The sequence below is a fragment of the Aegilops tauschii genome, chromosome 6 (assembly GCF_002575655.3).
Source record: "Aegilops tauschii subsp. strangulata cultivar AL8/78 chromosome 6, Aet v6.0, whole genome shotgun sequence".
Classification (NCBI taxonomy): Eukaryota; Viridiplantae; Streptophyta; class Magnoliopsida; order Poales; family Poaceae; genus Aegilops; species Aegilops tauschii.
Genome location: NC_053040.3, coordinates 481,048,278 through 481,074,865, shown reverse-complemented (window position 1 = coordinate 481,074,865; position 26,588 = coordinate 481,048,278). Strand labels below are relative to the sequence as shown.

General features: G+C 47.2%; 4 protein-coding genes across 4 annotated transcripts; 1 reads left to right on the top strand and 3 right to left on the bottom strand.

Moving 5' to 3' along the window:
* Window positions 1–8,187: 8,187 nt before the first annotated feature.
* On the bottom strand, window positions 8,188–9,233 carry LOC109779039 (uncharacterized). The gene has a single exon (XM_020337617.2). The coding sequence runs from the start codon at window positions 9,231–9,233 to the stop codon at window positions 8,391–8,393; it is 843 nt and encodes a 280-aa protein (XP_020193206.1). The 3' UTR covers window positions 8,188–8,390.
* A 9,090-nt stretch (window positions 9,234–18,323) lies between these two features.
* Window positions 18,324–19,730, bottom strand: LOC109779040 (large ribosomal subunit protein eL37y). The gene is made up of 4 exons (XM_020337618.4): window positions 19,596–19,730; window positions 19,347–19,482; window positions 18,674–18,775; window positions 18,324–18,569 (listed from the first exon to the last, which is right to left on the bottom strand). Exons 1-4 carry the CDS (start codon window positions 19,596–19,598, stop codon window positions 18,520–18,522), a joined length of 291 nt encoding a protein of 96 aa, XP_020193207.1. The 5' UTR covers window positions 19,599–19,730; the 3' UTR covers window positions 18,324–18,519.
* A 109-nt stretch (window positions 19,731–19,839) lies between these two features.
* Window positions 19,840–22,078, top strand: LOC109779042 (nicotinamide/nicotinic acid mononucleotide adenylyltransferase). Its single transcript, XM_020337620.4, has 10 exons — window positions 19,840–20,112; window positions 20,215–20,297; window positions 20,417–20,502; window positions 20,584–20,667; window positions 20,786–20,870; window positions 21,004–21,083; window positions 21,194–21,295; window positions 21,382–21,440; window positions 21,559–21,678; window positions 21,804–22,078. Exons 1-9 carry the CDS (start codon window positions 20,051–20,053, stop codon window positions 21,671–21,673), a joined length of 756 nt encoding a protein of 251 aa, XP_020193209.1. The 5' UTR covers window positions 19,840–20,050; the 3' UTR covers window positions 21,674–21,678; window positions 21,804–22,078.
* Window positions 22,049–23,444, bottom strand: LOC109779041 (uncharacterized). Its single transcript, XM_020337619.4, has one exon. It carries the CDS (start codon window positions 23,406–23,408, stop codon window positions 22,188–22,190), a length of 1,221 nt encoding a protein of 406 aa, XP_020193208.1. The 5' UTR covers window positions 23,409–23,444; the 3' UTR covers window positions 22,049–22,187.
* Window positions 23,445–26,588: the final 3,144 nt, after the last annotated feature.

The window sequence follows — 26,588 nt, the reverse complement described above, 5'->3', positions numbered from 1 at the left end:
ACAAACCTTGTCCGGTTTCGGTAGTTGAGGGTGCAAGTTGTCCGGTTTCAGAGTTGAGGGACCAAATATAGACTATGCGATGAAAAGTATATATTTCTTAAATATAGATGTATTTCATAAAATATACATGTCCAATGATTTATTTTTTTTGAAATAAGCGGATATGGGGCATCATCACTGTGCACATCTATAAATGTTCGTTGGACATTGGACACAACGATTGGAGTGGGATACACGATATCTTGAGGTGGTTACTGCAAATGTTACTCTCTTCGTACTATAATAGAAGATGTTTTTGCAAGCTAACATATGTTAGAAAAACTTCTTATATTATGGGACGGAGGGAGTGTTTTATATCTAACTACAGTGAGGTGGTTCAGAGCCTTGGCACAGTCTCTATTCAGCATTGCCCAAGGGAAGTCAATAAAGTGGCACATAAACTAGCAAGACATGCTTCTGATTCTAGTTCCTCTTCTGTTTGGGATGGAGATCCTCCCGATTTTAATTTAAATGACATTATAAATGAAGTCATTTTACATTCCTTGTGCAATAAAGCCCACATGAAGGCTATCCGTAGAAAAAACTACAGTGGGTGGATGGGCTCGGGAGTCATAACGTATCCATTTCAAGTGCCTTGAGCATCGAGCTCCAATTTGACGTCCCATATGATTGTTTTCTTTCTATTTTTTGCACCTTAGGCAGGCCTCCTTTGGTTTGGAGGAATTTCATAGGAATTATGTAGGATACGATTCTTGTAGATTTTTTCCCTTTAGAGCACTTTGGTTCATAGGAATGGATTCCTATTTCTACATAGTATTGGTTCCTATCCTTCACATTTCAATGGAAAAATAAATATTAGCCTAGTCTCAATGGAAAATTTCCTATGCTGTGAATCAAATGATTTCTTTTCCTAATTCTACTCATAGGATTTGAGATACATGTCATCTCATTTCCTACAAGTTTCCTATTTCCGTGATAATCCTATCCCATTAACCAAAGGAGGCCTCAACTTCTATCCTACTCATCACTCTACGTACATAGCAAAGAAGACATATGCATGTCTCCCTAGCACACGCATTGTTAATAAACATATATAAGGATCACCATGTGCAATTGAATAGCATGTGCATTCACAACATGATAACAATCACATGGTTTGGTTGGGTGCTATTCCATCAATAGTGGTCCCACACCTAAATAGCTTGTACAGTCAACCAATGTACAATGAGCTACACAAAAATGATGATAAGCAATACCATAAAATGTAAATTTACCAAAATCATTTGCAAAACCAACGTGTACAATTTATAAAACAATGAGACCTGGACACGAATTCCCAAGATCAAATTGTTTTATAACCTTCTTGTAGGAAAAGGTAGAAACAACAAAACATGCACACGATTACCTTTTATCTTTATCTGATTCCCTTAACGGATAACAAATAATCCAAATTCAGATGAAGGATATGTTCAATTTCTAGCCCGCCGCAATCATCCAAGAATGAAGGTTGGCATACTCGTTCAAAGACATACGAACGAATAATTTTGTTAGTTGAGGAAAAGTGCACGGTCAACATCAGGTGTCTGCAGAACATCAGAACTCTAAAGCCTACAGTCCAACAAAAGGCATGGATTGATTACATGAGTCCACATGAAATAAATTTGAAAAGGGACATCTAAGAATTGTCGGGTTGGAACAGTTTTGAGAAGCCTCTACACACAACAACACACATATATATCTTACCAGACAGTTTCTATAGCTTTTGTCACATTATTTAAGGAGCACGTAGATCACAACTTGGGTTTCAACAATCTTACAAGTGATTGTATTGGACGCATTAAGCCATTAATGATGTCGTAGTAAGATCTTTCCCCAAAATGGTGTTATCATCTAACAACAAAACTGGAAATGCTTAGATGGATTTGTGGGCTTGGTGCTCACCATCTTCCATTGTTGTGGATGTTAATGTTGTTACCCCTTGATCCTATGGAGCATTGAGAGGCCCTTCCCGTCCATGTAGAAGCATCTACCAGGGGGTACCCATCATGAGCGCAACAGCTGGACAACACGTTGGATGCCACATCACATTTTTGGTGAGGTATCGGGGTCCCACATTGTTGATTATCGACAGAGGAAGGAGGTTGTCAGGGAGAAATGGGGATGGGGTTGAATTGAAAACCCAAGTCGCAATTGGCGGCGAAGCAAGGCTGGGTTGTGCCACCATGGTCAATGAGCAGGACCAAGCTGCCTTCGTCTTCAGCCATCGATCGCCTTCCTCTGGTCTCGTGTACCACTAGCTGCACTTGGGAGAGGGCCCTCGTCGTGTGGAGATCCTCCATGGCAGTGGATAAGAGATGGATATAACACAAGTCCTTGTCTTTCTGGTCGGTAACAACTACAAAGAGGAAAGTGAGCCAGGATTGATGGAATACGGGGACGTGGTGTGGGAGCAAGCATACAAGACACGCGCAGATCCCATAGACCATGGGAATTTAGGTGGAGATGACACAAGACCCGCAACATAAAAATAAAGGAGCAAGAACCATGAGAGGTGGCAAGGTCGAGCACAACGTCCGTGCCCGATGTGCAGAAGCACATGGTGGCCTTGAGAGGAGCTAGTAATCAGAACTACATAAAGGCCAGGGCGCCGTTGACATATCATGATATCAAGGAGTAGTGGGCTGATCCCGGGCAACATGCAGATGCGGCGAAGAACAGAGTGTGCCATCCTCCTAGCTATGAGATCAGCCGCTGCTGTTGTTGGTTATAGGACGCCAGCGGAGCAGACCGGATGGATAAGGTGGTGTGCACACGAGAGTGTTTCAACCACCAATTTAGATGGGCCCATGTTGTAGTCACCCACTCGCGGCAAAGGGCCTGAGACCGCTCTTAGCGAGCGCCGCATAAACTTAGTCCTAAGGAGGGGATGAAGAGTTATTTATAGTCTAGCCTCATAACCTACGTTTTAGTGTGCCAAAGGCCACTTACAATCTAGTGGAGTCACATGGTGATCGTACCCAGGCAACGAGGTTTGGTACTACCGAATGGTTAACCCCGATAGTCCTCGACGCATGTAGTATCCAAGGAATGTTGTTGGTTTGGTAGTGTCGGGGATGGTGCTTTAAAGTTCTAGAGATAGCTTGGCATTGAGAGGACCCTCTGCTCGACTCAATGGCTTCGTGGTGGGGCCTGGTTGCTCCTGAGGCTTAATTCGATAGTATCAGATGTGTTTGGCGCTTGAGAGCCTATCTGACGAGTTTGGTAGTTCCAAGCGTGTGATTGTGCATCTACTTGCCACTCTATCATGCTTGCTCCTTCACACCTAAGCCCATAAAGGGTCCATGCGTTCGGTAGCAAATTATCCTTGTGAATGTCAAGTGGAAAAGCCTCCAGGAAAATAGGTGTTGGCAGGTGCATTGTGGGAGAACTTAGGGATGGCTTTGACATGGTGGGGGCAGGGTCATATCCCAATCACATCATATTTAAAACGTGAAGGAGTTCGCCCATCATGAGTAAGGCCCTAAATGGAAAAATTTGCAAACAATGACAGAAGAAGGTAGCAACAAACATAACTAAAAGAACCATGCTATTGGCATTCTCAACGAGAACCTCAAATGAATGTTAATAGAGAATAAGAACATGCATCATGAACTTTCGATGGAAAATAAGGAAGGGGTAGAGATGATGGCGATGGATAGAGACCAAATCACCACTATGAGTGGGAGAAGCTCACCGCCATAACGGACATCATGAAGTTTCAGGGTTAGAACCTACTAAATTCCCGTCCAGCAAGTAAGGGTAACGAAGGAGAGTGGGAAACGGACATATTATGTGGGAAGGTCAAGTGTGATGCCCCGAGACCGACGCTTCAGAAGACTTCCATATTTTCGTGATCACCGTGTGTTTCTTTTGTGCTTGCTCTATTTATTTTTGCATTGCATCATGTCATCATGCCAGCATGTCTTTTAATTTTTTAAACCTCAACTAAATAAATTGCATAGATCTTTTGATCTATTTAAATCGAGGGAATTCACATGGTGATTTCTCTTTATAACATATCCTCCTAATATTTAGGGAGTTATATTAAAAATATTCCATTATCTTTGGAATCACCATAACACACCTGCAGTTTAAGTTCCATGCATTTTCTATCTCAATTCCTTGCCTCAAACTTTGCCAACAATTCTTATCTCTTTTATTGAGGCTCCTCCTAAAGTCTCAATATTTTGGGGCACTCCTAAAACCTCGTCCTAGTTCAAACCATTTGAATTAAATTCAAATGAGTTTGAATTAAACTCTTCCATTGCGTGAAACTTCTTTTCTTGGGCTAAGTATAATTCTTAGACTCCGTAGGAGAAGTTTCAGCATTTTCCAAAACCCCTAGCTATTTTCTTTCCTTCCCTTTTCCTTCTGTCTATTTTTCTGTAGGTGGGAAATAGCGAAAAGGTTGGCCTTTTTGCTCCGAAGCTGCAACCAGCCCGTCTAACCTCCTAGGCCCAGCCTCCAAGGCCCATCCGCAGCCCAGCCGGTGCCCTGTTAACCCTAGCCCCGACCCCCTCCTCTCAATCTCTCCCTCTCGTCCTCCCACACCGCCGCCACTCACACACCCGCATCGCGCCTGATCCCCTCGCCCCCGCATCCGCGCGCCTCCAGTACGAGACCCGCGCTCCGCCCTCGCCGGAGAAGAGAACCAGGCCGGAGCCCCGCCGGCCTCCTCGCCGCCGTCGCGCCCCCTTCCATCAGCAGCCGCGCCCTTGTCCCGTCCCCTCTGCCTCCTCCTCGTCGCCTGCATCCGCCGCCAGCCACCGCAGAACCAGGCCGCTGCCGCGCCATCTCGCCTCCTCCTCACCTCACCATGTGCGGGCACTGGTGACCTCCGCCTCCAGCCGTGCCGGCGAGCAAGCCGCCGCCGTCCGCCTCGTCGCGTTCCCCTTCGCCTTCGTCATCTCAAGTTCTGCGCCCGAGCCCTCTGCTCGACCAGGAGCTCGTCACCTCCAGCGCCTCTACGTGTCCAAGCCCCCTGCCCCGCCTCTGCTTCGTTCGAGCGGGGAGGAGGACGCGCCTCCGCTCGCCCGCATCGACCAGCGCCAAGTCCCTTCCGCCGGCCTCCTGTCTTGCTTCTTTTGGACCAGCAAGAACGCCGCCAAGAACCGTACGCGGACACATCGTCTCCAGGATTTTTCGCCAAGTACCTCTACGTGCGGACTCGCCAAGTACTCGACCCGGATGCGCGAAGTTTGACTATGAACGGCTGCACGTGCGACCCCGTATTCGAACCTCAAGCGCCAAGTTCCACTACCGTTGTCGTGCATCCGACAAGACCAAGTGTAGGACTACGCCCAGCGATGCGGCAAGTCCCTCCACGATGACCCGAACATCTACAGAAAAACGTGTACCACTACCGTCGAGGACCGATAGTACCACAACTTCCACTACCGTCACGAGAACGTCTACTTCCACTACTTCCACTACAAACCCGACCCGCTCCGTAAAGGCACGCTTCGAAGGTATAACCCCGAGACGACGTTCGTGGACCGAATGCATGTGTTGTATGAGATGCACCCTATGTTTGGACCGTGTCCGAATTGTTCCTTGCACGTTCGCCGTAAGCCATGTCACCGACATGTGGGACACCCGGTATCCGGGATCACTCCCCGTCACTCTTGCACGTTTCGCGCACCCACACTTGTTCCTTTGCACTAGCATCTCAATCGAGTTGCCGGAACCGGGATGTTGCCGTGGCACCATTTCCGTTTCACCGCCGTGGCACCCTTTTCCTTCCGCCATGGCGACAAATGCCTCGTATCATGCTCATGTCAACATTTCCATAAAATTGCTTAAAACTTGCATATGTCATCTGCATCATGATAATAACATTTAAAACGTTTAAAATTGTTGTTTGCTTTAAATTGCTAAATGACATATGGGGATTTTCCGGAATTGTTATTTGTTATTTCCGGCCTCATTTAAACTTGCCTAAATAGATAGTTTTATTATGCTTCACCTCTTGCCATGCTTAACCATAATTAATTTTGTTGGGTACATAAACGGGAGAGAACTAAATAATTGATGTGGTGTTTTGTCAATATGCAACTCGTTGCATATTGAGCTCCACTTAATTTGTAGTATTGTTTGTTGCATTTTGCCATGCCATGCGTCATTTAAACCGGACATGCATCATACTTGATTGTGCATCATGCCATGTTTATGTGATGGTTGTTTACCATGATGTTTGCTTCTTTCTGGTTGCGCTTCTCCTTGGTAGTTCCGGTAACGTTGCGATTGTGAGGATCCGTTCGACTACGTTGGTTCTTCTACTTTATGGACTTGATCTTCTTCCTTGCGGGATCCCAGGCAAGATGACCATACCCTCGAAATCACTTCTATCTTTGCTTGCTAGTTGTTCGCTCTATTGCTATGCCGCGCTACCTACCACTTGCTATATCATGCCTCCCATATTGCCATGTCCAGCCTCTAACCATCATTTCCTAGCGAACCGTTGTTTGGCTAAGTTACCGCTTTTGCTTAGCCCTACTTATAGCGTTGCTAGTTGCAGGTGAAGCTGAAATTTGTTCCATGTTGGAACATGGATATGTTGGGATATCACAATATCTTTTATTTTAATTAATGCATCTATATACTTGGTAAAGGGTGGAAGGCTCGGCCTTATGCCTGGTGTTTTGTTCCACTCTTGCCGCCCTAGTTTCCGTCATATCGGTATTATGTTTCCGGATTTTGCGTCCCTAACGCGGTTGGGTGTTATGGGAACCCCTTGACAGTTCGCTTTGAATAAAACTCCTCCAGCAAGGCCCGACCTTGGTTTACATTTGCCTAACAACCTATTACCCCTTCCCTTGGGTCGGCCAACCCGAGGGTCATCTTTATTTAGCCCCCCCGGGCCAATGCTTCTCTAAGTGTTGGTCCGAACTAGAGCCACTTGCAGCGCCCCCTCGGGGAAACTTGAGGTCTGGTTTTAGTTGTACGTAGTGCTCATCCGGTGTTGCCCTGAGAACGAGATATGTGCAGCTCCTATCGGGATTGTCGGCACATCGGGCGGCTTTGCTGGACTTGTTTTACCATTGTCGAAATGTTTTGTAACCGGGATTCCGAGACTGATCGGGTCTTCCCGGGAGAAGGAATATCCTTCGTTGATCGTGAGAGCTTATCATGGGCTAAGTTGGGACACCCCTGCAGGGTATAAACTTTCGAGAGCCGTGTCGCGGTTATGTGGCAGATGGGAATTTGTTAATGTCCGGTTGTAGATAACTTGACACTTAACTTAATTAAAATGCATCAACCGCGTGTGTAGCCGTGAGTCTCTTTTCGGCGAAGTCCGAGAAGTGAACACAGTTCTTGTGTTATGGTTGTGCGTAAGTAGTTTCAGGATCACTTCTTGATTACTCTAGCTTCTCGACCGTTGCGTTGCTTCTCTTCTCGCTCTTATTTGCGTATGTTAGCCACCATATTTGCTTAGTGCTTGCTGCAGCTCCACCTCATTACCCCTTTCCTACCCATAAACTTAAATAGTATTGATCTCGCGGGTGTGAGATTGCTGAGTCCTCGTGACTCACAGATTCTACCAAAACAGTTGCATGTGCCGACGATACCAGTGCAGGTGATGCTACCGTACTCAAGTGGGAGTTCGACGAGGACCTTGGTCGTTACTATGATTCGTTTCCTGTTGATCAGTAGTGGAGCCTAGTTGGGACGATCGGGGATCTAGCAGTTGGGTTATCTTCTTTTCTTTTGGCTTTGACCGTAGTCGGTCTATGTGTGTACTCTGATTAATGTATGTTTTATTTAAGTATTGTGTGAAGTGGCGATTGTAAGCCAACTCTCTTTATCCCATTCTTATTCATTACATGGGATTGTGTGAAGATGACCCTTCTTGCGACAAAACCTACAATGCGGTTATGCCTCTAAGTCGTGCCTCGACACGTGGGAGATATAGCCGCATCGTGGGCGTTACATCAAGACAGATGAGCGAGAAATGGGTGCAAGGACTATAATTTCGTGTACTTTTCTAACTATATAGAGTATCAATTGAATAAATATATTACTAGCTTCTAAGTTTCAGCCTACCTACAACGACCATCTTTCTCTTAAGTACGTTTGCGTGCATCAATCCATTCGGAGAAATGAAGGGGGTAGTGTCTGGCTGAAAGTAAATTTCGAGCAGTCGTAGGGTCTAAAATAAATTTATTCCTCTTGCTAATTGCTATTTGTGCTACACGACGTGATAAGGAATAAAACAATAACAAATTAAACTGGTTCATAGCGAGCAAAAAAGAACTAATTTGGCAAGCAATCGACCTCTCTTGTACTACGCACATCCTGCCAGCCATGCATGCAGCCATGCCACCCGGCCGCCTTGATTGATTCATCACCAGTTACCTTTCCCAGCTCTCCTGGCGGCCGAAGCAGGAGGTCCGGCGCAGCCACCTCCCTGACCTGCCGCCGCCGCGGCCGTCATGATCCCCATGGTCCGGGGACAGATCCACCCTCCACTTCTCCAGCTTCATGGCCAGCTTGCTCTGCTCGATGGCGGCGCCCCTCGGGTCCAGCGGCCCGGAGTGCTCAACCAACGGCCGCTGGCGGCGCGCGTGGTAGTCCAGATCCCTCGCCTCGGCCTCGCCGTCCTCCGTGATCTCGGACAGGAACGGCGCCGGCCTCATCGCCACGAGGTCCTTCATGGCGAACGCGTCCGGTGACCCCGGCATGTGGTAGATGGGCGCCACGGCGCGCGCGGCGCCCAGCAGCGTCACCGCCACGTTGAGCACGCCCTGCGGCCGGAGGGACCGCGGGCGCCTGAGCTGCAGCGCCGCCACCTGCCGGCCGGTGGGCGCCACCGCCACCGCAGGAGCAGCAGTGAGCCTGGACGAGTGCACGCGCACGAACGTGCTCACCACGATCCCCGTGCGTCCAAGGACAACATCAGAGCCAAACCTCCGGGTCGCGCGCACCTCGACGACGACGGCGGCGGTCTCCGACCTGAGGAACCCGGCGTCCACGCGGAAGAGGAACCGGTCGTTCCACGTCGGGTCGGCCCCGCCGGCGAGGTCCACCTCCGTGCGCAGCTTCCGCGTGCCGTCGATCCACGCCACGGCGTACGCGCGCACCCGGTGGCTGAGCCGGTGGCGCCGGTGCAGGTCCTGCGCGGAGATGACCGTGACCTCCAGCAGGTGGAGCGGGGACGGCGGCGAGCCGTCGTCGTGCCCCACTATCGCCGACATCGGGCAGGAGATATATCAGGACGCCCAGACTATCATGGGAGAAACAATGGCAACGAGCTTGGCCGGCGCGGAGCGAGGCTGGTTGGTCGGTGTGGGTTGCGGAGAGGAGGACGCGAGATTTAAGGGAGACACGTCCAAGTTTAGGGTGGATCCGTCGCGGGCAAGGGTTGGCTACAGCTACGGCGTTTAAATTTGGCATGTTTCTGGCGCGATCAAATTTGGAACCTGTGCTGTGATAGCATTATTAGCATTTAAAAATTTCCATTCCTATTTCTTTCTCTTTTTTGAGTGGATTTCTATTTATTTTTTTAGGGGTTCTACTTTTTTTTTCTTGGATTGCCCGTTCCACGTTCGTCTATTTGGTGGCGTTTCAAAATTTCCAGGCCCATTGGATCGACAATCTGAGAAATGATAGTCTTTTTTTTAACACAGAAATGATAGTCTTATCATACGTGCATGAATCCACCATTAGTGCTTGCTTTAAGATTCTACTATTTTTTTGGGTTGTTGTTAAATTTTGTCTTGATTTCAAATGTTACATCAGATTATTTTCCCCCCTCTTGTTTCAAAGCGTAACATAATATTTCATTGTGAATCAGCAAATCCGATCTGACACAAATGCATTGTTTTTCACCGGTACACAATGAAATATGACGATACACTATAAAACCAGAAAAGAAAAACCCGAACAAAACAATTTGCTTGCGAGGAACCCGAACAAAACATTATGAAACAAGATAAATTTTGACAACTACCAAAAAGTAGTACCAATCTCAAAGCAACCACATGAGATGGATCCATACACGAGATATGGTTGAAAAAACTATCTCTCGACAATTTAGATCTTGCTGGTTTTCTTTCCCTGCCTCTATCAAGGACCGCCTTGTTGCGAAACGCATCTCATGCGCCACTCTTGTGATGCAACAATTGGACCATGCTCAACGTATCATGTGCGCCACTCTTGATCAACAACTAGTTAAACAAAAAAGTCAAATCTTGTTAAGGATAGCATATTCCTATTGGACCATAAATTTGGCATATAAACATGATAATATTTTTAAACTATGCTTCAAAATTCTGGATTTGATATTTTGTGACATGATATACAAATATCATGTCCATGTAGTAAATTATTTTCATATGGTTTGATAAAGATTTATGTTTTCAATCTCGTTCATGATGTTTGAAAGGGCCGTAGTTCAAGCTTTTTCAGAAGTACGGTACAAATAGATGCTCATACATGTATGTTCACGTATTCTTACGTTCTTGGCAGCACACCCTGTCCCTATGAGCACATCCAGAAAATTGAGCCGGTCGATCTTTAGACAGCTTGTAGTTGCGGCGACCATACAACCAAACAATATGGCTGAAAAGCCTCGAATAAATTCAGGATATTCGAGCACTAGTCCAAGTCTATGACTTCAATTCCAGCTGCTGAACTTGGAAAATATATTTAGCCATGGAAGACCAAGTAAACAAGAAGGGCAACAATTGAAAGACAAACCACCCATGGATATTTTTCATATTCTATATTTATTTAGCAAATAGATATTTATGTTCTTCTTAAGCTTGCACACACAGAATAGACAAGCATGCATTCTAGCACCACAATCAACTTCTTAGTTCTCTGTTTCGATATTTAGGGAAACTATAATAGACATGAATGTCCACATATATTTGCAATTTTATGAAAGCAACCTAATATTCTATGAGTATTTATGCTTTCTTTTTTCATTTTTCTCTTATCCATAAGAATTTGGTTAGGTCACAAAAAATAATAAGATTTCATGCCCCAAAATGGAACAACTATGTCACAAGTATATAATATACTTAAAATTTAGTGAAATTGAAAATTTCACAGCCGATGTTAAAATTGTATAGTAACAACATTTCATCTTAATATTTAGTTGTGTCATTACGTACTTGACAATTATAACAAAAACATGTTGAAGGATAATTTCCAGTTGTAAAGAAATATAAAAGTTTAGTCTAAATAAATAATATGTACCCCCTCCGTTCCTAAATATAGGTCACTCGGATTCTTGTTCCGACCAAGTGAAAACCTGCCAAATGACCAGGTTACCCTCGCTAATTTTGAATTCCTCGCCAGATCTGGTCTTCTTCCACCTCCGCCCCCAGGTCCTGCCTCCACCTCTGCCCCCAGGTCCGCCCTCCACCTCCGCCCCTCCTCCCCCCACCTACTCCGCCTCTCCCCTGAGCAAGATCACGGTCAATCCGGCCAGGCTCCTGCTCCAGAGCCAGCAGTAGCTCCATAGCCAGCAGTAGGCAGCAGCTCGACCAAGAGCCAGGAGCAGGTTGTCTCGCCCTCCAGTTCCAGTCTCCAATGCCCTCAATCTCCAGGCTCCTCCTCCACCCTCCATCTCTAGGCAGCAGCTCGACCCGAGGCAACAGCACCATCACAGGCAAGGCACGACACCCTACAAAAGGAAGACAAATCACAGTCAAGATGGACTGAATTGTACTCCACCCGAATAAGATGATATCGGTCAAGATGATATCAACATGGAGGACATACTTGGGGGCATCGATCCCGGTCGAGATGATACCGATTAGCACGATCTTCCCTATCAAGATGGCACTGTGAATTCAAATACTCCAGGTGATCATTTGTACTCATGTGCATGAACAATTAGCATGATCACGTCCGGTGCTATAATCTTTTGGGCAACTACTATCAAACTTTGACACTTGTATATATATCCAAGATTTGCATAATAGACATCCAAGATTGATACTATAATAGCATGGAACAATAAAAAATTGTAAATACGTTGGAGACGTATCAGACTTACATTTCGGTATGGAGAGAGTTTATATTTAAATTTTTTGAGCATCAGCATCTACTAATTTAGTAGAGTGGCGTTGCATTGATTAATGTCACCCTCACTTTTAAGATGCCATGAGGCTAGAGCAACCGCAGCTGTTAGAGCTGCATTGATACCATCAACCGTTGATGAGGTTCATGTCAATGCGCAACTTTTATGTGACGTCAGTCTATGTGGCGGCATACATGAGATTTAAACGGCAGTGGTGCAAGTCATGTACAAAGATGACAGTAACCTACAACAAGTGGAGCAGGGACGATTGCGAGTTGATTACGTACCCGCCGTCCGCCGACGTCTGGCAGAACTGGGATGAAATATAATCAACGTATACATGATTAAAAATCATGCCGTAAAAAACTACTCATGCCGTAAAATTCAAGATTCATAGTTGACCAATTGGAGAAACAGAAATTCCAATAATTGTATGAATCCCCTCAGCCTCTAAAGGCATATTCAACGGCAACCCGCAAAAAACCTCCCGCATCCGTCCGCGGATAGGGGGGACCGGTTCGCGGACACGGATGCGAGAGGCAGCCATCCAACGCTAGCCGCATACATTTCAAACCGCATTTTAACTAACAGACGAAATTCATTCAAACCGGCCGATATTCATCAAAGTTCGGATAGAAAATAGCACAAATCATCCACACATAGCATGCAAATTAACTCTAGCACAACAAGGTCCCAAATTCGACTAGATCCCGGATGTCCAACAAGTTTTTCAGGAACGGGTCATGTCCTCCCACACATACTTCCCCTTCAGCTTCATCCAGCAGTGTGTGCATGTAAATGACCGTCCCGCTGACCTGTGGTACAACACGGCGGTGCATGCGGGCTACATATAATGTGTAGACCAACATTGAGTGAATGAATCAATCAACAGGTTTAGAAAGAGGAAGTAAAACTTACCATCTCCTCCATGCCCACGTGCAATTGCCACCTTGACTTGAGCTGACTGACCAAGTTGCAGTACTTGATGACGTCGACCTGGATAGTGTGCCAGCGATACGATAGCGACCTCGCGTTGTGTGGTCGCATGATGTACATGTCATAGGGCGCAATGGGCTTTCCTGCGTGAAACCTTTGATGCACTTGCTCCCAGAAGGGCGGCCCTCTGGTCCTCCCTATGAAATCCGCGGATACGCCCAGCCGCGCATCACACAACAACTCATCCTCCATGGTCGAGTAGCTCACCATCATTCATACTATAAAAAACGTCATATCATTTGAAAATAAGCTCAATGACACAATGGAGGTCGTGGTATCCACCATGGAGGTCGTCGACAGGGGGCGGAGTGTACTTGGGTACAAACGGCTCCAAGGCTGAAAGCTCCTTTGGAACGGCGAGCAGGCGCGTCGGTGCTGGTTGCGGAGGTCCGGCAATGCCTCTGTGGCGGCCAGAGACGAACAACAACGGTGGAGGAGGTGGAGGGTGCGAATGCAAAGTAAGGGGGAAGGGGCGGAGTGGAAGGAAATGGGACCGTGAGGGAGGATTGGGTGGGCTGGGGTGTCAGAGCCCTACATTTCGGGTGTCCGGACTCCCGCAAACCTCCCACACTTTTTTCTCCAATTTGCGGGAGAGCGTCCGAGCCGCCCCACGGACCGATACAGGTCAGCGTTGGATGGCTTTCGCGGTCCAGATAGCGCGATCCGGACGGTTGCGGGAGGTTTACGGGTCCGCCTTGGAGATGCCCTAAGCACCCTATTTTCTAGGGAGCTGAGTGCTCTAGTGTTTTTCCTAGTGTGTCATGTTGGTCCGCCGGTGAGAAGCACTGCTTTGACATGGGTTGTTTGGTTGGTCTTTCGCTAGGTTTGTGTCATTGTGCGGCTGCACAAAGGCGAAAAGAGATCTAGGGAGAGACAGGGACATTTGGTGGCCGTTTCGTGTGGGGTGTCGAGCATGATTTTTTGCAGCTTCCCCATGTCCGAAGGAGGTTCTACAGAGGTGTTTTTTTTGTGGTTGGCCTTCACCTCACTGACTCTGGCTTGGTGGGCCTCTTTTCGTCTTCTCTATTTGGATGTTGTCACGGTCCTTCTTGGCGTTTGGGTCAACCAATTGAAGCGACGGGCTGGTAGGGTTTTCAGCCTTTGGTCTTCTGCATATCCATGTGTTGCTCTTGTTCCTTGAGATCCGTACTTCAAACTCAATGAGATGCGAGTCTGAGTGATGTTGATTTGGTTGTTGCTCCTAGTTGGCTATAATGCCAAAGCTCTGGCCTCCAGGGCCAGTCAAGAAACATGGTAAGCTGACAAGTGTGGAGATTTGATTGTCCAAGTGCCCCATGATTTGGTAGATGATTTTTTTCACAATGCCACGGAAGAGCTTATTGAACTTGCCAGGGTAAACCCATAATCATTTTTTTCACTTCTATATTACTATACTAATAGATTGGGAAGCGTCTAAAAAGTCATTGGGAAGTCGCCTAATTGAGATGTCAAACAAGTTTGGAAGACTGGAATGTTCAGAATTCTTCGTAAAGAAAAGTAAGTTTTTTGTGGGTACATTTGATTCCTCGAGATGGGTGAAAGAAACTATGATTGATCTATGCATAATATGCATGGACACACCCTGCGTAAAATCGATGATTGCTGGAAATTAGATACATACTCCCTTGTTCCCAAATATAATTATACTAGTTAGGTGCCCGTGCGTTGCCACGGAACCCCAAAAAAAGTCTAGAGGTAGCACTATTTTTGAGAGATGAAGCACAAGGTGGTTTCGAATATGGTATTTATGTTTGAAGTCGTGTTCTTTGATGGTTCCGGTTATTTGAGTGTTCAGTGACCAACTGTGTAATCACATTGTGCTAATTCTTGTGTTCTACATTGACAATGTATGCAATATGTATGTTAGAAGTGTAGCAAATTTCAGTTTATATTGTCCTATTCAAAATACTTCATTGTAGCAAATTATGTACTTGTGTAATGCAAAAAAAGGACATGTCCTAAGCCGAAATATTGTTAGGATGACATGAATTGGAATATAGCATAATAAGGAAATGAATGCTCATTGATAAATTGAAATCATCAAGACCATGCATAACACTGCATCTCACAGGGTTAAAGTTAACTTGTATAATGATTGACACCCTCAAAAATTCTGTATAGAGTTAAAACTGCATCTCACAGGGTTACTAAAACTCATGGCCTAATCCTTGATTTCAAGTCATTGACATCACTCAAAGGATTATCAAATGTAACCTAACCCCATAATATATAGAGCATGACTCTGGTTTGATTCAACACTAACTAAATAAATTCTTCTTGATGGAAAATGATTCTCGAATTACAATCTGACAAAGTATTTCAAATTGGCATCTAAAAAGTCACATGACTTCAGAAGAACATGAGGCATCGGTGCAGCTTGAGGTCTGCAGGGCTGGTACCTCGGGATATCTACACGCACAACATCATCAGTTTACCAATCAGCAAATAGAACACCGTTGCCTAATTTTCAATGAAAAACCTTGCATGCAAAAATTGGGAAAATGAATAACTAAGGACCTAGATCGGTGACTGTACGGAGGGGAAACCTTGACGGTGTGGCGGGGGATCTTCTCATAGCTCTGGGCGTGGTCGTGGATGAACTTCTTGGTCAGTATCCATGTACTCAATGATGTAGAAGATGGTCTGGCCCTCTCCTGGGCCTGGGCCTGGGCCTGGCCCTGCTTGAGATCAGGCAAACGCATGACATGAAGGCCCTACAACAACATCTGCAGCAGAGAGACCTCTCTGAGCTCTATGGGGGGCACACTCCCATCGTCATCCGGTGGAAAATATCACGAACACTGAAGCAAGTATCAAAGTTGTACAACCCTGTACATTGTAATACTAAGGTGCAACAAAAATTTACAAATTTTTGTGCTCTGATCCAAGCTACATGCTTCCTACTTCCCTACCCAGCCAAAGAAACATCACCCATTTAGTTCAACCTCGATACTCCCAACATAAGTGTGAAACTCAATATTTGACTGACTTATGTTCTAACTTTTCAGAAGAAGTTTTATTGTCACTTGTGTAGAAAGTAGAAACATCACATGTTACTCAAAATGCCTTGCAGCAATACAGAATAATTTCTGGTACAACTATGCTAATACTACCTCATAGTCGAAAAAAGGAACATTTTTTCTGAAAAGTAGGCTATTCCCCTGCCTCTGCACCATTGTGATTCATACAGCAAAAAAATAGTTGATGCCATGAACCCTGGTTTGACTATTTATGTACCACCTTACAAGTAGGGAATCAAATGGTATATTGTTTGATTAAGATTGCACCAGGAATAAATAATGTTGTAATTTTCATTGCCATGTGATGCCAACATATTCAGAGACAACTCTAGGTCATATGCAATAGCCAATAGAGATCCTAAATAACATACAACTATGCAATTTGGCACTGTTTGGCACCACCCAAATAGACAAGAATTCTGTACAAAAATGACATAATTTTTGGCTAAATTTTAGAAACGAACAGTCCAGTCAGATCATTGAAAATTGGCACAACGCTTACACATATACTGCCACTTCTAGACCAGCCTTCACTGAAGACCGTTCCATTACTAAATTCTCTGCAAATTGACATATTTTGAGAGAAACTAGTGCGAGTTCTCTGGAAAAAAAACTACATAAAAATAGACATATTATCCACCTTTCTCGTCATGATCCTGCTGCGAAGTGCCCTTCTATCTGAAATCCACAAGAATAATCAAAATCAGAATCAGAGACAAGGACGGGATTATACCGTGAAATATGCAGCTAATCGAACATGAAGAAAACTGAAAAAATATCTATCGTACATACACTGCTCGTCATGTATTGGTAGTTTGGCATCGGCAGCTCCAGAAACGAGTAGCTCTCCTCCGGCAGAAAACCTCTGCGCTTGAAACGCCCAAGCATACTCATGGCGTTCCTGCCACTGGTTGCCTCCATTGGTAGGACAGAAGATAGGGCACATGTTCGAAGTTGATAATCAGAGCCAACACAAAAAGATATCAATCCCAACAACCACAAAGAGAAAACGATGCAATTTACTATATGGACAAACTCAGCACGGTAGAAACCAGTGGCGGAGCTAGGAATTAAGGATCAGCGGGGCCAAATGACTCAAACTTCTGATAACATGGGCCAAAACAATACTAATACACATATTTTTGTATAAACTACACACTGTTCATCTACTAATTAGCAGCAAATCAATGATCTTAGAGGGGGCCGGGGCCCCTGCTGGTCCCCCCTCCCCCCCGGTCTCCGCCACTGGTAGAAACCACCGCTATCCCCCCCCCCCCCCCCCCCCCCCCCCCCCACTCTCTGCCACTGGTAGAAACCACCGCTATCGTCTCCGACGACCTAAACTGCCAGATCTAAAAGGAGAGATACCAACAAAAGCTCCAAGTCAAATATGATTTATTCAGACCCTAAATACAACTACAGTTAGAAAAGGGAGGGACCCTTGCCCAACGCCGGCGGTCGCCGGGGAAAAGTGGGGAGGGGCCGTCGAAAAGGAATCTGGGAGGGTTCTCGAACACTCGGTGAGAAAGAGAAAAGAGAACCTAGCATGACGTGATGTGGAGTTCGGATATCTGCGCCGGATGTCTTTGCAAAAATGTGAGTGGCTTGAGGACAATCCACCTTAGCCTTACGTTTCAAATCGGACGGTGCAGATAACGTGAAGGCAGCCACACCATCATCACCAACTCGCATTTTTATAAGAGAGATTTGGACGGTCAGAGGTTACGACCTCTAACCATAAATTTCGGCCGTTAACATTTTGACTATTGAGTCTGTTGACTTTTTATTCATATTTGGGTTTGATATTTTCTGAGATGCTATACAAATGCGTACGTCATAAATAATTTATTTTCCAATGTTTTGGATCTCCAGTAAAGAACAGTTTAGCTCTTCAAACAAAGAATGCTAAAAATCTAACATTGTATGATTTTTGAGTTAGCAAACGAAACTGTGCAACTCAAAACGACCTTCCATACAATCTCTCTGTTCTATGTATGAGAGACAATGGAGGAACTCAAAATGCTACGAGAGAAATGAACCATTGAGCTATTCACATTGAAAGTTGCATTTTTATGTTCTTGCTGGACCTGCACAGCGTAAATATTAACAGACAAACACTATGTGAGTGACCATGTCATGATCTATTACATGCATAACAACTTGAGCAAATATCTCATATTGAAACAACAACAAAAAGACTCATCACAAATAGCACATTGAACAAGAGATGCAGCATCTAACACAGGACATCGACACGATTCAACATTCAAAACTGAAGGATTAATGTCCACGACAATTGTGCAAATAACATAACCAGGCACCATATCGTCTGCCTCTCTGACATAGAAACATAGAGTTCCAGTAGAAATCAACAAAAAAGCTAAGTTTGATGATCAGGGCTTCGCTTAGGGCAACAAATGGAGACTGTCACACCTAGTTGCCGCTGGAAGAGGCTCCCTTGCTCCTTGGTGCGGCCTCAGTTCCTGCAGAACACATTCAGAGGATTGCAGTTTAGCAAAACAGAGCTCACAATGGGTGGATGCTGGCACATTTTATTAACAGGACGAAAGAGAGAACAGAAATATACCCTCTCTGAAGTTGCTCTTGAACCTCCTGGGCACGTGGCGCATGTACCTCATCCTCCCGGTGCCGGTGGTCTTCCTCCTGATGGCCTTCACACTCCAGTTGTCTGTTTCAAGACAGAATTTCTTATCAGATGAAGAAGAAAACTTAAACACTTGCTTCCGTCAACAGCAAAATGTGAGCTATGCTTCAAATTATAGAAAGAGATCAAGAGCACCATGACAATCAATCCAACTCTCATGCACTAAATCAAACTTAAACACTAAAGGCTGGCTGCAAAATTTTGTGATCAACAATACACATACAGGAGCATTTGAACAGACAACCAAGTAATCGACCTTATACTAATAATATCACTAATTCCAACAACTCCATCAGGGTTAACAGAGCATGTAAGATGAACTACAGTTCAATTTCACAGTAGACCATAGCATCTTCAAACTATCATGCTTGTGATCAAAAGCTACCACATCACATCAAACATGAGCTACTCAAAGATCATGGTACATCAGGGCAACAGAGCTAGCATGCTATTCAAGGTAACAGCATCGAAAACCTAAGCAATCACGGCCTCACGGGCCAGAATGAAGCGCCGCATCTAGCTAAAAGAGATATCTTTGAAGGAACGGAGTCGCATATGAGCAGGGCAACCTAGGGATCTGGAGGTTGGGACTTACACTTGCGGATGCGGGCGGCGGGGTAGCCGCACGAGGAGCAGGTGCTCTTCTGCAGGTGGAAGCTGCGGCGGCCGCAGCGGATGCACAGCGTGTGGGTCTTGTTCCGGCGCTTGCCGAAGCTGCCCGTTCCCTTCGTCTGCGCAACAACAACAGCAAAGGAACAGTCAGAACCCCAGATCTATCCATCTAGACGAGAAGGAGCGCGGCGGAGGGAGGAGGCCTCCGCCGGAGCCGCGGCGATCAGCTCACCATTTCGCCTTCTCCTGTCGCCGCTGCGCCGCCTGCGCCGCCGCCGAGGAAAGAGGAGAGGAGGAAGAAGAGAGCACCAAAACCTAGCGGCTCGAGGAGGCGGCTTTATAGAGCCGCGCGGAGCTGCCCAAGGCTACGTGGGCCGGCCCGGCCCGTTTTATGGACAGTGGACCTGTTCGTTCCTTTAGCAGGCGTCCTCCGCCCAGTTGGTTCCTTTAGATGAATGGCCTAACGGGCCCAGTTCGCGATCCCCACAGCTTGCTAGTGGAACTCTCTCCCAAAAAAAAAAACTGCTAGTGGAATCTGCTCCTGCCGCACACGCCGGACGAACTGCCGACCTCTCGCCGGCGGCGCGACCTCAGGCGGGCGGCGCACAGTGACCCCAGGAAGAGAGAAGCCAAGATTTTTTGCCGGCTTCTTGCTCGGCTGGGGGCTTGAAGAGGACGGCCGTGGCCATGGCCATGGAGGAGGTGGAGGTGCCCCTCCCCACGGAGAAGCTCTCCATGGATCCAAATCGGTAAGCAAAAGGAAGAGAATTTGCTCTTGGATTTCTTTGATTGCTTGATTCATATCCATCGTAATCCACCATTTGTTTCTTGATTCATCTGAATGACGGCAGGGATGGGGGGGATCGAGGTGGTGTGGTGCTGGTGGCCACCGGCAGCTTCAATCCCCCCACCTACATGCACCTGCGCATGTTCGGTAAGTGATTCAGTGTGTTACTGTGTTCAGTAGTAAGTCTCAAGGGCAGCCTAAGAATGGGATCAGCAAAGTGCAAAGATGACCTCTTACCTCATCTTTGATGTGTTTCATTCATACAGAGCTGGCGAAGGATGAGCTGCAGCAGCGAGGGTACTCTGTGCTGGGTGGATACATGTCCCCGGTGAACGACGCGTACAAGAAGAAGGTACTATGCGGAACTGGAAATGTATATCGCTTTGTGTTGACGCCGTTCTCGTGACTGAATTCACAATTTGGGGCTGGCCAGGATCTCTTGCCGGCTGCTCACCGGGCTCGCCTCTGCGAATTGGCATGCGGAAACTCGTCTTTCGTGATGGTTGATCCATGGGAGGTAACCTGATTTTTCATGTTAGTAGATGTGTGCCATTGGATTTTGTGTTGTAATGTAAGATGTCTTTAGTTTGGATAATGCGGTATTTAATGGACACATGCTTGTGTTCTTGATACAGGCAATGCAAAAAGGTTATCAGCGCACCTTGACTGTTCTATCTCGAGTTAAGAACTCTCTATGCAAGGACGGCTTAGCTGATCAAGGTATATATATGGCAAGGATTTTTTGTTGCAACACATAAATGCCTTCTCTCACACTGTTCGATGATCATTCAAATGTATCTGTGCATTTACCCTGTACATAAATCAGTCGTTTATAACCTGCATTTTCTCTCAGGTGGTGTCAATGTAATGCTTTTGTGTGGTTCTGACCTTCTCGAATCATTCAGCACGCCAGGGGTTTGGATTCCAGATCAGGTATAAATTTATGCACCCCTTGTTTATAAATCACGGTGTCCTATTTAATTGTTGTTTGAATTGCCCTTATCGAAGAAGTAACTTCGATGCACAACCTTCTCTGTTTCCAGGTCAGGGCCATATGTAAAGACTTTGGTGTTGTTTGTATACGTAGGGAAGGAAAAGATGTTCAAAAGCTAATATGCAGCAGCGAGACACTGCAAGAATGCAGGGTGAGAAAGTTCTAGCTTGAGGAGCTTATTACACCGATGGACTATGATGATTTGCTCAGATGTATATATCCCTGTGTAATTTTCAGGATAACATCATTTCGGTTGATGAGATTGTGCCAAATCAGATCAGTTCATCCAGAGTAAGGTACATCATTTCATGTACGCTGGTTTCTGTATGATTAGATAATATTACCACCTTCAAATTTCACTTTCATTTTGATGCTGGGATGTTGATTCCTGTTTCTTTTCTTATCAAATTGCAGAGAATGTATAAGAAAACATCTCTCAATAAAGTATCTTACTTGCGACGAAGTAATCGAGTACATTAGAGAGCACAGACTGTACATGGAAACTGGAGAGAGTGATACCAGATCATGACAATGGTAATATTTACATCTACCCAGCAGTCTTTTGATATTTTCAACTAGTATTTTCCAGATGCATGTTTGTACATACACTCCACAGTGAGAATCCTTGGTTCCAAAACTTCCATTTTATTACTTTGCAGTTGCAAGCCTTTCGGAACAACCATCGAGCATGGACTGTGCCGCCTTGGGCTTCAGTGTAATGATAAAATCTGAACTATCATCGACAAGCTGCGATTATCATGAATGGGTCTGACTGCCTTTGAAGCATCATGAATGGATGCAAATGTATGGACCAGTAGGCTATACACAATACTTACTAGTAGAAGGTTCTTGAATCTTCCTTACGTTGTTGTCAATGTATCGGTCTTTCGACCAACAGAATATATCGCTAATAAAGCATTTATATGACATGAAACTCTTGGTCACAGTAATATTCTGCCATTTTGTTTCATCCTCTATATGTACCAAGGTATTATTCAGTAAGTAATTTGATGTGCTACAAATTCAGTTAACACTCTGTAATCCTAGCCAACAATACTAGCAGCTGCTCCTAGCTGCCTACCATCAGCAGCAGCAGCAGCAGCAGAAGGCAATGCCTCTCTGCCATGAGGTTTCATGAGCGCTTCCCGGCTGCAGCTCGCCGGCACAACGGGCAAGATCCCGCCGGGGTTGAGCGGGAAGAGCGTCCCGAAGTACCCGTCGGCGATGGCGGCCATGTCGCAGGTCTCGGCGGCGGCGGGCAGCTGGTAGATCTCGCGCATGTAGGCGTGGAGGCTGGGGTACTCCACCAGCTTCCTCCGGCTGCACCGGAACAGCGGGTTGTACACCAGGTCGAACCGTATGAGCGTGGTGAAGAGGCACACGTCGGCCAGCGTCACGCCGGCGCCGGCGCACAGGTACCGGGACCCGGAGAGGTGGCCCTCGAGCATGTCCAGCGCGTCGAACAGCTCGGCCGCCGCCGCGTCGTAGGCCGCCTGGCTCTGCGCGAACCCGCACCGGTACACGCCGTTGTTGACGCTCGGGTAGATGACGCCGTACCAGCGGTCGATCTCCTGGCGGTGCTCCGGCGGCCAGAGGTCGAGGGCGCCGTCGTCGGCGAGCGTGCAGAGGAACTTGGCGATCTCGATGCTCTCGTTGCAGACCACCTCGCGGCGGTCGGCGTCCCAGAGCATGGGCACGGACGCCCGGCCCTCGAACCCGCCGCGCCGGGCGGCGTACACGTCCCGGAGCCTGCGGGAGCCGTAGAGCGCGTCGGGGCTCTCCGGCGTGAAGGACCACGCGCCGTCGTCGCCGGGGACGGCGACGGAGACCGGGAGGCGGGGGCCCAGGCCGAGGAGGGCCCGGACGAGGAGCGCGCGGTGGGCCCAGGGGCAGGGGAGGCCGACGTAGAGGTGGAGGCGCGCGCCGGGGCCGGGCGCGGGCTGCGCGACGGCCGGGAAGCGGGACGGGGTGCGGGTGAAGGCGCCCGTGGCCGGGTCGGAGGGCGCGAGCTGGCGCATGAGGAGCCGCCACGCCGAGGTCCAGCCGTGGCGCACGGCGAGCACGAGCTGCGACGGCGGCAGCGCGCGGCCCCACAGCACGCGGGTCAGCGCAGTCAGCGGGTCCTCCTGCGATGCGGCGATGCGGCTGAGGCGGCGCGAGGAGTGAAGGGGCGTCCCCGCCGGTCGCCGGAGCTGGAGGCGGGGCGGCGGAGGCTGCGGGGACCACATGGCCGGAGAGGCTCGGTGCGCCGCGACAGGCGACATCGAGGAGAGAGTGTGGACGAGGACGGAGGGAGAGAGGTGGGTGGGACCGTGGGGGTGGGACGATGGATAAGGAAGGCCCAACCATCTCACGTTGGGCTTACACACACACACATTCAGCCCGTTTTGCTTGTTGGGTCCCATCTTACCCGAGCAAACAGCCCAAGAACTAGGGTTTCTAATTTCTGAATTTCAAATTTCAAAACAGTTTCTAAACAACATATATTAACTGGTCACGATTCGTCCACAGTTTTTTTCATGTAAGCTGCACCAAAAATGCAAAAGGAAAAGCCTGTGGCAAATTAAGCATGTCACACTGAAAGCACCGAAGGTTCTCGAGATTATTTTTTTGTTTCATGGCATTTTTCGTCTTTGCGCGTCGTTTTCTCATGACGAAAAATGAGCTGCAGGTCAGCCTCTCCGCAACGGGTAGAAACCTTTGCATATGGTAGGTGATTATGAGCCAGATAGTGGAAGGCCAAAAAAAGGGTAATATTAAATGCCGCATTCAACATGTTCTATACTTGTACCCCTGCGAAATCTTATAATAAATTGCACATGTCATGGTTTATAGTATGTGTTGCACTGTCACTATAAATAAAATGGCGTTTATGGTATGCATTAGTGTCTTTCCTTTTTCAAATTTATTGGATGTAATTAATATCATCCTTCGATAGCCCCTGGTCGATGGCTATATATACCGTCTTGCACATGCCCTATCTTAGAAACAGAGCGCAAGTCCACACTATACTCTGAAAGATCAAGTCCATGTCGAAAGTGGCGTCATCTGGAGGTGCCACATCAAGAAGCCCGCCTGCAGCTAACGCAGGCGAACAAGGCCAGCCCCAGGCTCATGGATTTGGCAACCGGGAGATCGGGCCTATAGAAAATGTCGAGGTGGTTAAGTCCCCGGCTCCATCAACTCAAGAGCTCCAAGCACCGCCGCCGCCACCATCAACTGTTGTCCCAACCTTGCGCCATGGGCCACTAGTCGATATAGTCATTGGAGATGACATGCCCATGCGATTGCCTGGCCCCAGCACGTCGGGCAATACGGTCCTGACCCAGCGGCTTCCCGGCGAGATGTCTGTCAATAGTTCAGAAGACGCGCCCGTATTGGAGCGTCGGGAAGTCCAGAAATCCGGGGTCAACCTTTACCTAAATGAGGCCCAGCAAGATGCGGTGAAGTACCTGAAGGAGAAAGCCCACGAGATGCAGCTTGGCGTTATACGGATGACGGGCGCCTTTGCTCCCGGCATGGAGGTAATTTTACTTATGCATGTGATCTTTACATAGATGTATAGCCAGTAGCTCTCAAGGTGCGGACCAGTACTAAATCCGGTCTGCACCATGAGTCATGTAGCTCAACTTAGCACTTTCGTGCATGCTAACCCCCCAGCTGGAGTCCGGTTTAATAACAAATTGGGTTGTAGTTCATCTTAATTTCGCTCGAGATAAAACGTTGGTGCAGTAGCCCCTGAGATGCAGGCGGGGCAGAATGTCCGTCTTGGGGATCAAAATATCCTCGGGAATAGCTTTCCTTAGTCAAAATCAGTGATCCAATAGCCCCCAAGACTCAAACCGGGCAGAAGAGTTGGTCTGAGGGTCGATACTCTCCTCGTAGAACTCAAACTTAGATCAAACCGATGTGCAGTAGCCCTCGAGAATTAGGTTAGTTTAGCAAACCAACCTTAGGATTGAATCTTCTCAAAGTAACACGTACTGCCTTTGAATTAAATAGATCCAGTAGCCCTCAAGACTATCGGCCTCCGAAGGCCGGCCTGGGGATCAAATTCTTTTAGCAGGAGCCCTTATCCATGATAACCTTCTTGTAACTTGGGTTTTTTTTATACAGGCTGCAGCTCGGGACAACAATCGTTTGGAGAATGAGATAGCCCGGCTCCAGACTCTGCTTGCTGAAGCCGAGCATAAGAATGAAAATCTCTCCAAAAGTCTTAGTGACTCCATGGGTAAGCTCGACTATTCCTATTGCAACTCCTTTCATAACTTGCATATTTGCAACATTTGTGCCGACCACCTCCAAACTTGAATGCAGTAGTTGAAAGGCGTATGACCGAGTTGAGGAACCAGCTCAATTCCAGCAACCAACAGCTCCAGGACATCCAAAAAGAGGCCCAAAAGACTACTGCCAAACTTGTGCAAGAACAAGAGGCGTGCCAGGCCGCCCGGGATGCATCCGACCTACTTCAGCAGGAGCTCAAGAAGAGCCAGATTGAGTGTGACCAGCTGAAGGCCGAGAAGACCAGGCTGGGTGACCAAATTAAACTGCTCGAGTATAGTCTGAAGGAATCCAACCTAGTCCGTCGCAATGCTCGAGACGAAGTAGAGCAAGCCAAGCAGATTGTCGCTGGTCAACCATATCTTCTCCAATGTCGATTTGGAAGCAATAGCTATACCGCACTAACTCAAATTTGGCACCACGCAGAGATCTTCGCCGACCTGCCCCAGAGTGCTGCGAGCGCCCACAAGTACTATCAAGAGCTCAATGATCCTGAGCAGGACGTACTCCGGGCTTTCTGGGCGCAGTTCCAAGAAACCAGCCGGCTTGACCTTCTCCCTGACAGACTGAAGCAAATCGGAGAGCTGCTCAATCTGATCAAGCCGACAATGGAAGCGATATTTATGACATTGTGGCCCGGGGATGACGTTCCGACCAACTTCTTCGAGTTAGCAATCCGACTCCAGCACGCCTCACCCCAGATAATGAAGTGGAAGTCTTCAAAGACCGAGAAGAAGCTCGCTAAGCATGGGCAACGCTAAAGGCCCACTATCCCTGCCTCGACATCAGCCCCATTTGTAGTTGCAAATGCCAACGGTGTAGATGTGATGCGACGAAAAGAGCGAATCGACGATGCAAATAATTTTTCCCAATATTTTATGGCACAGAACAATTGCAATCAATATTTCTTCTCAATCCTTAGTAGTTCTCAACTTACAAAATCAGACCCAAGTACAAAAGATGGCAGCAGCTATTTCTTTTCTTTTTTTTTTCTTTTTTTGGCAGCAACTATTTCTTTGCTCTTTTGGAGATGCTCTAAGTGTACAGCGGCAAAGGAGCACCCACGTTGACAAGCGTAGAGTAGGGCCTTCGGCCTTAACTCCTTAAGGTGTGTTTGGCTCAGGGAATGAAGTGGAATGTAACGGGTCGGACCTGCACCTGGA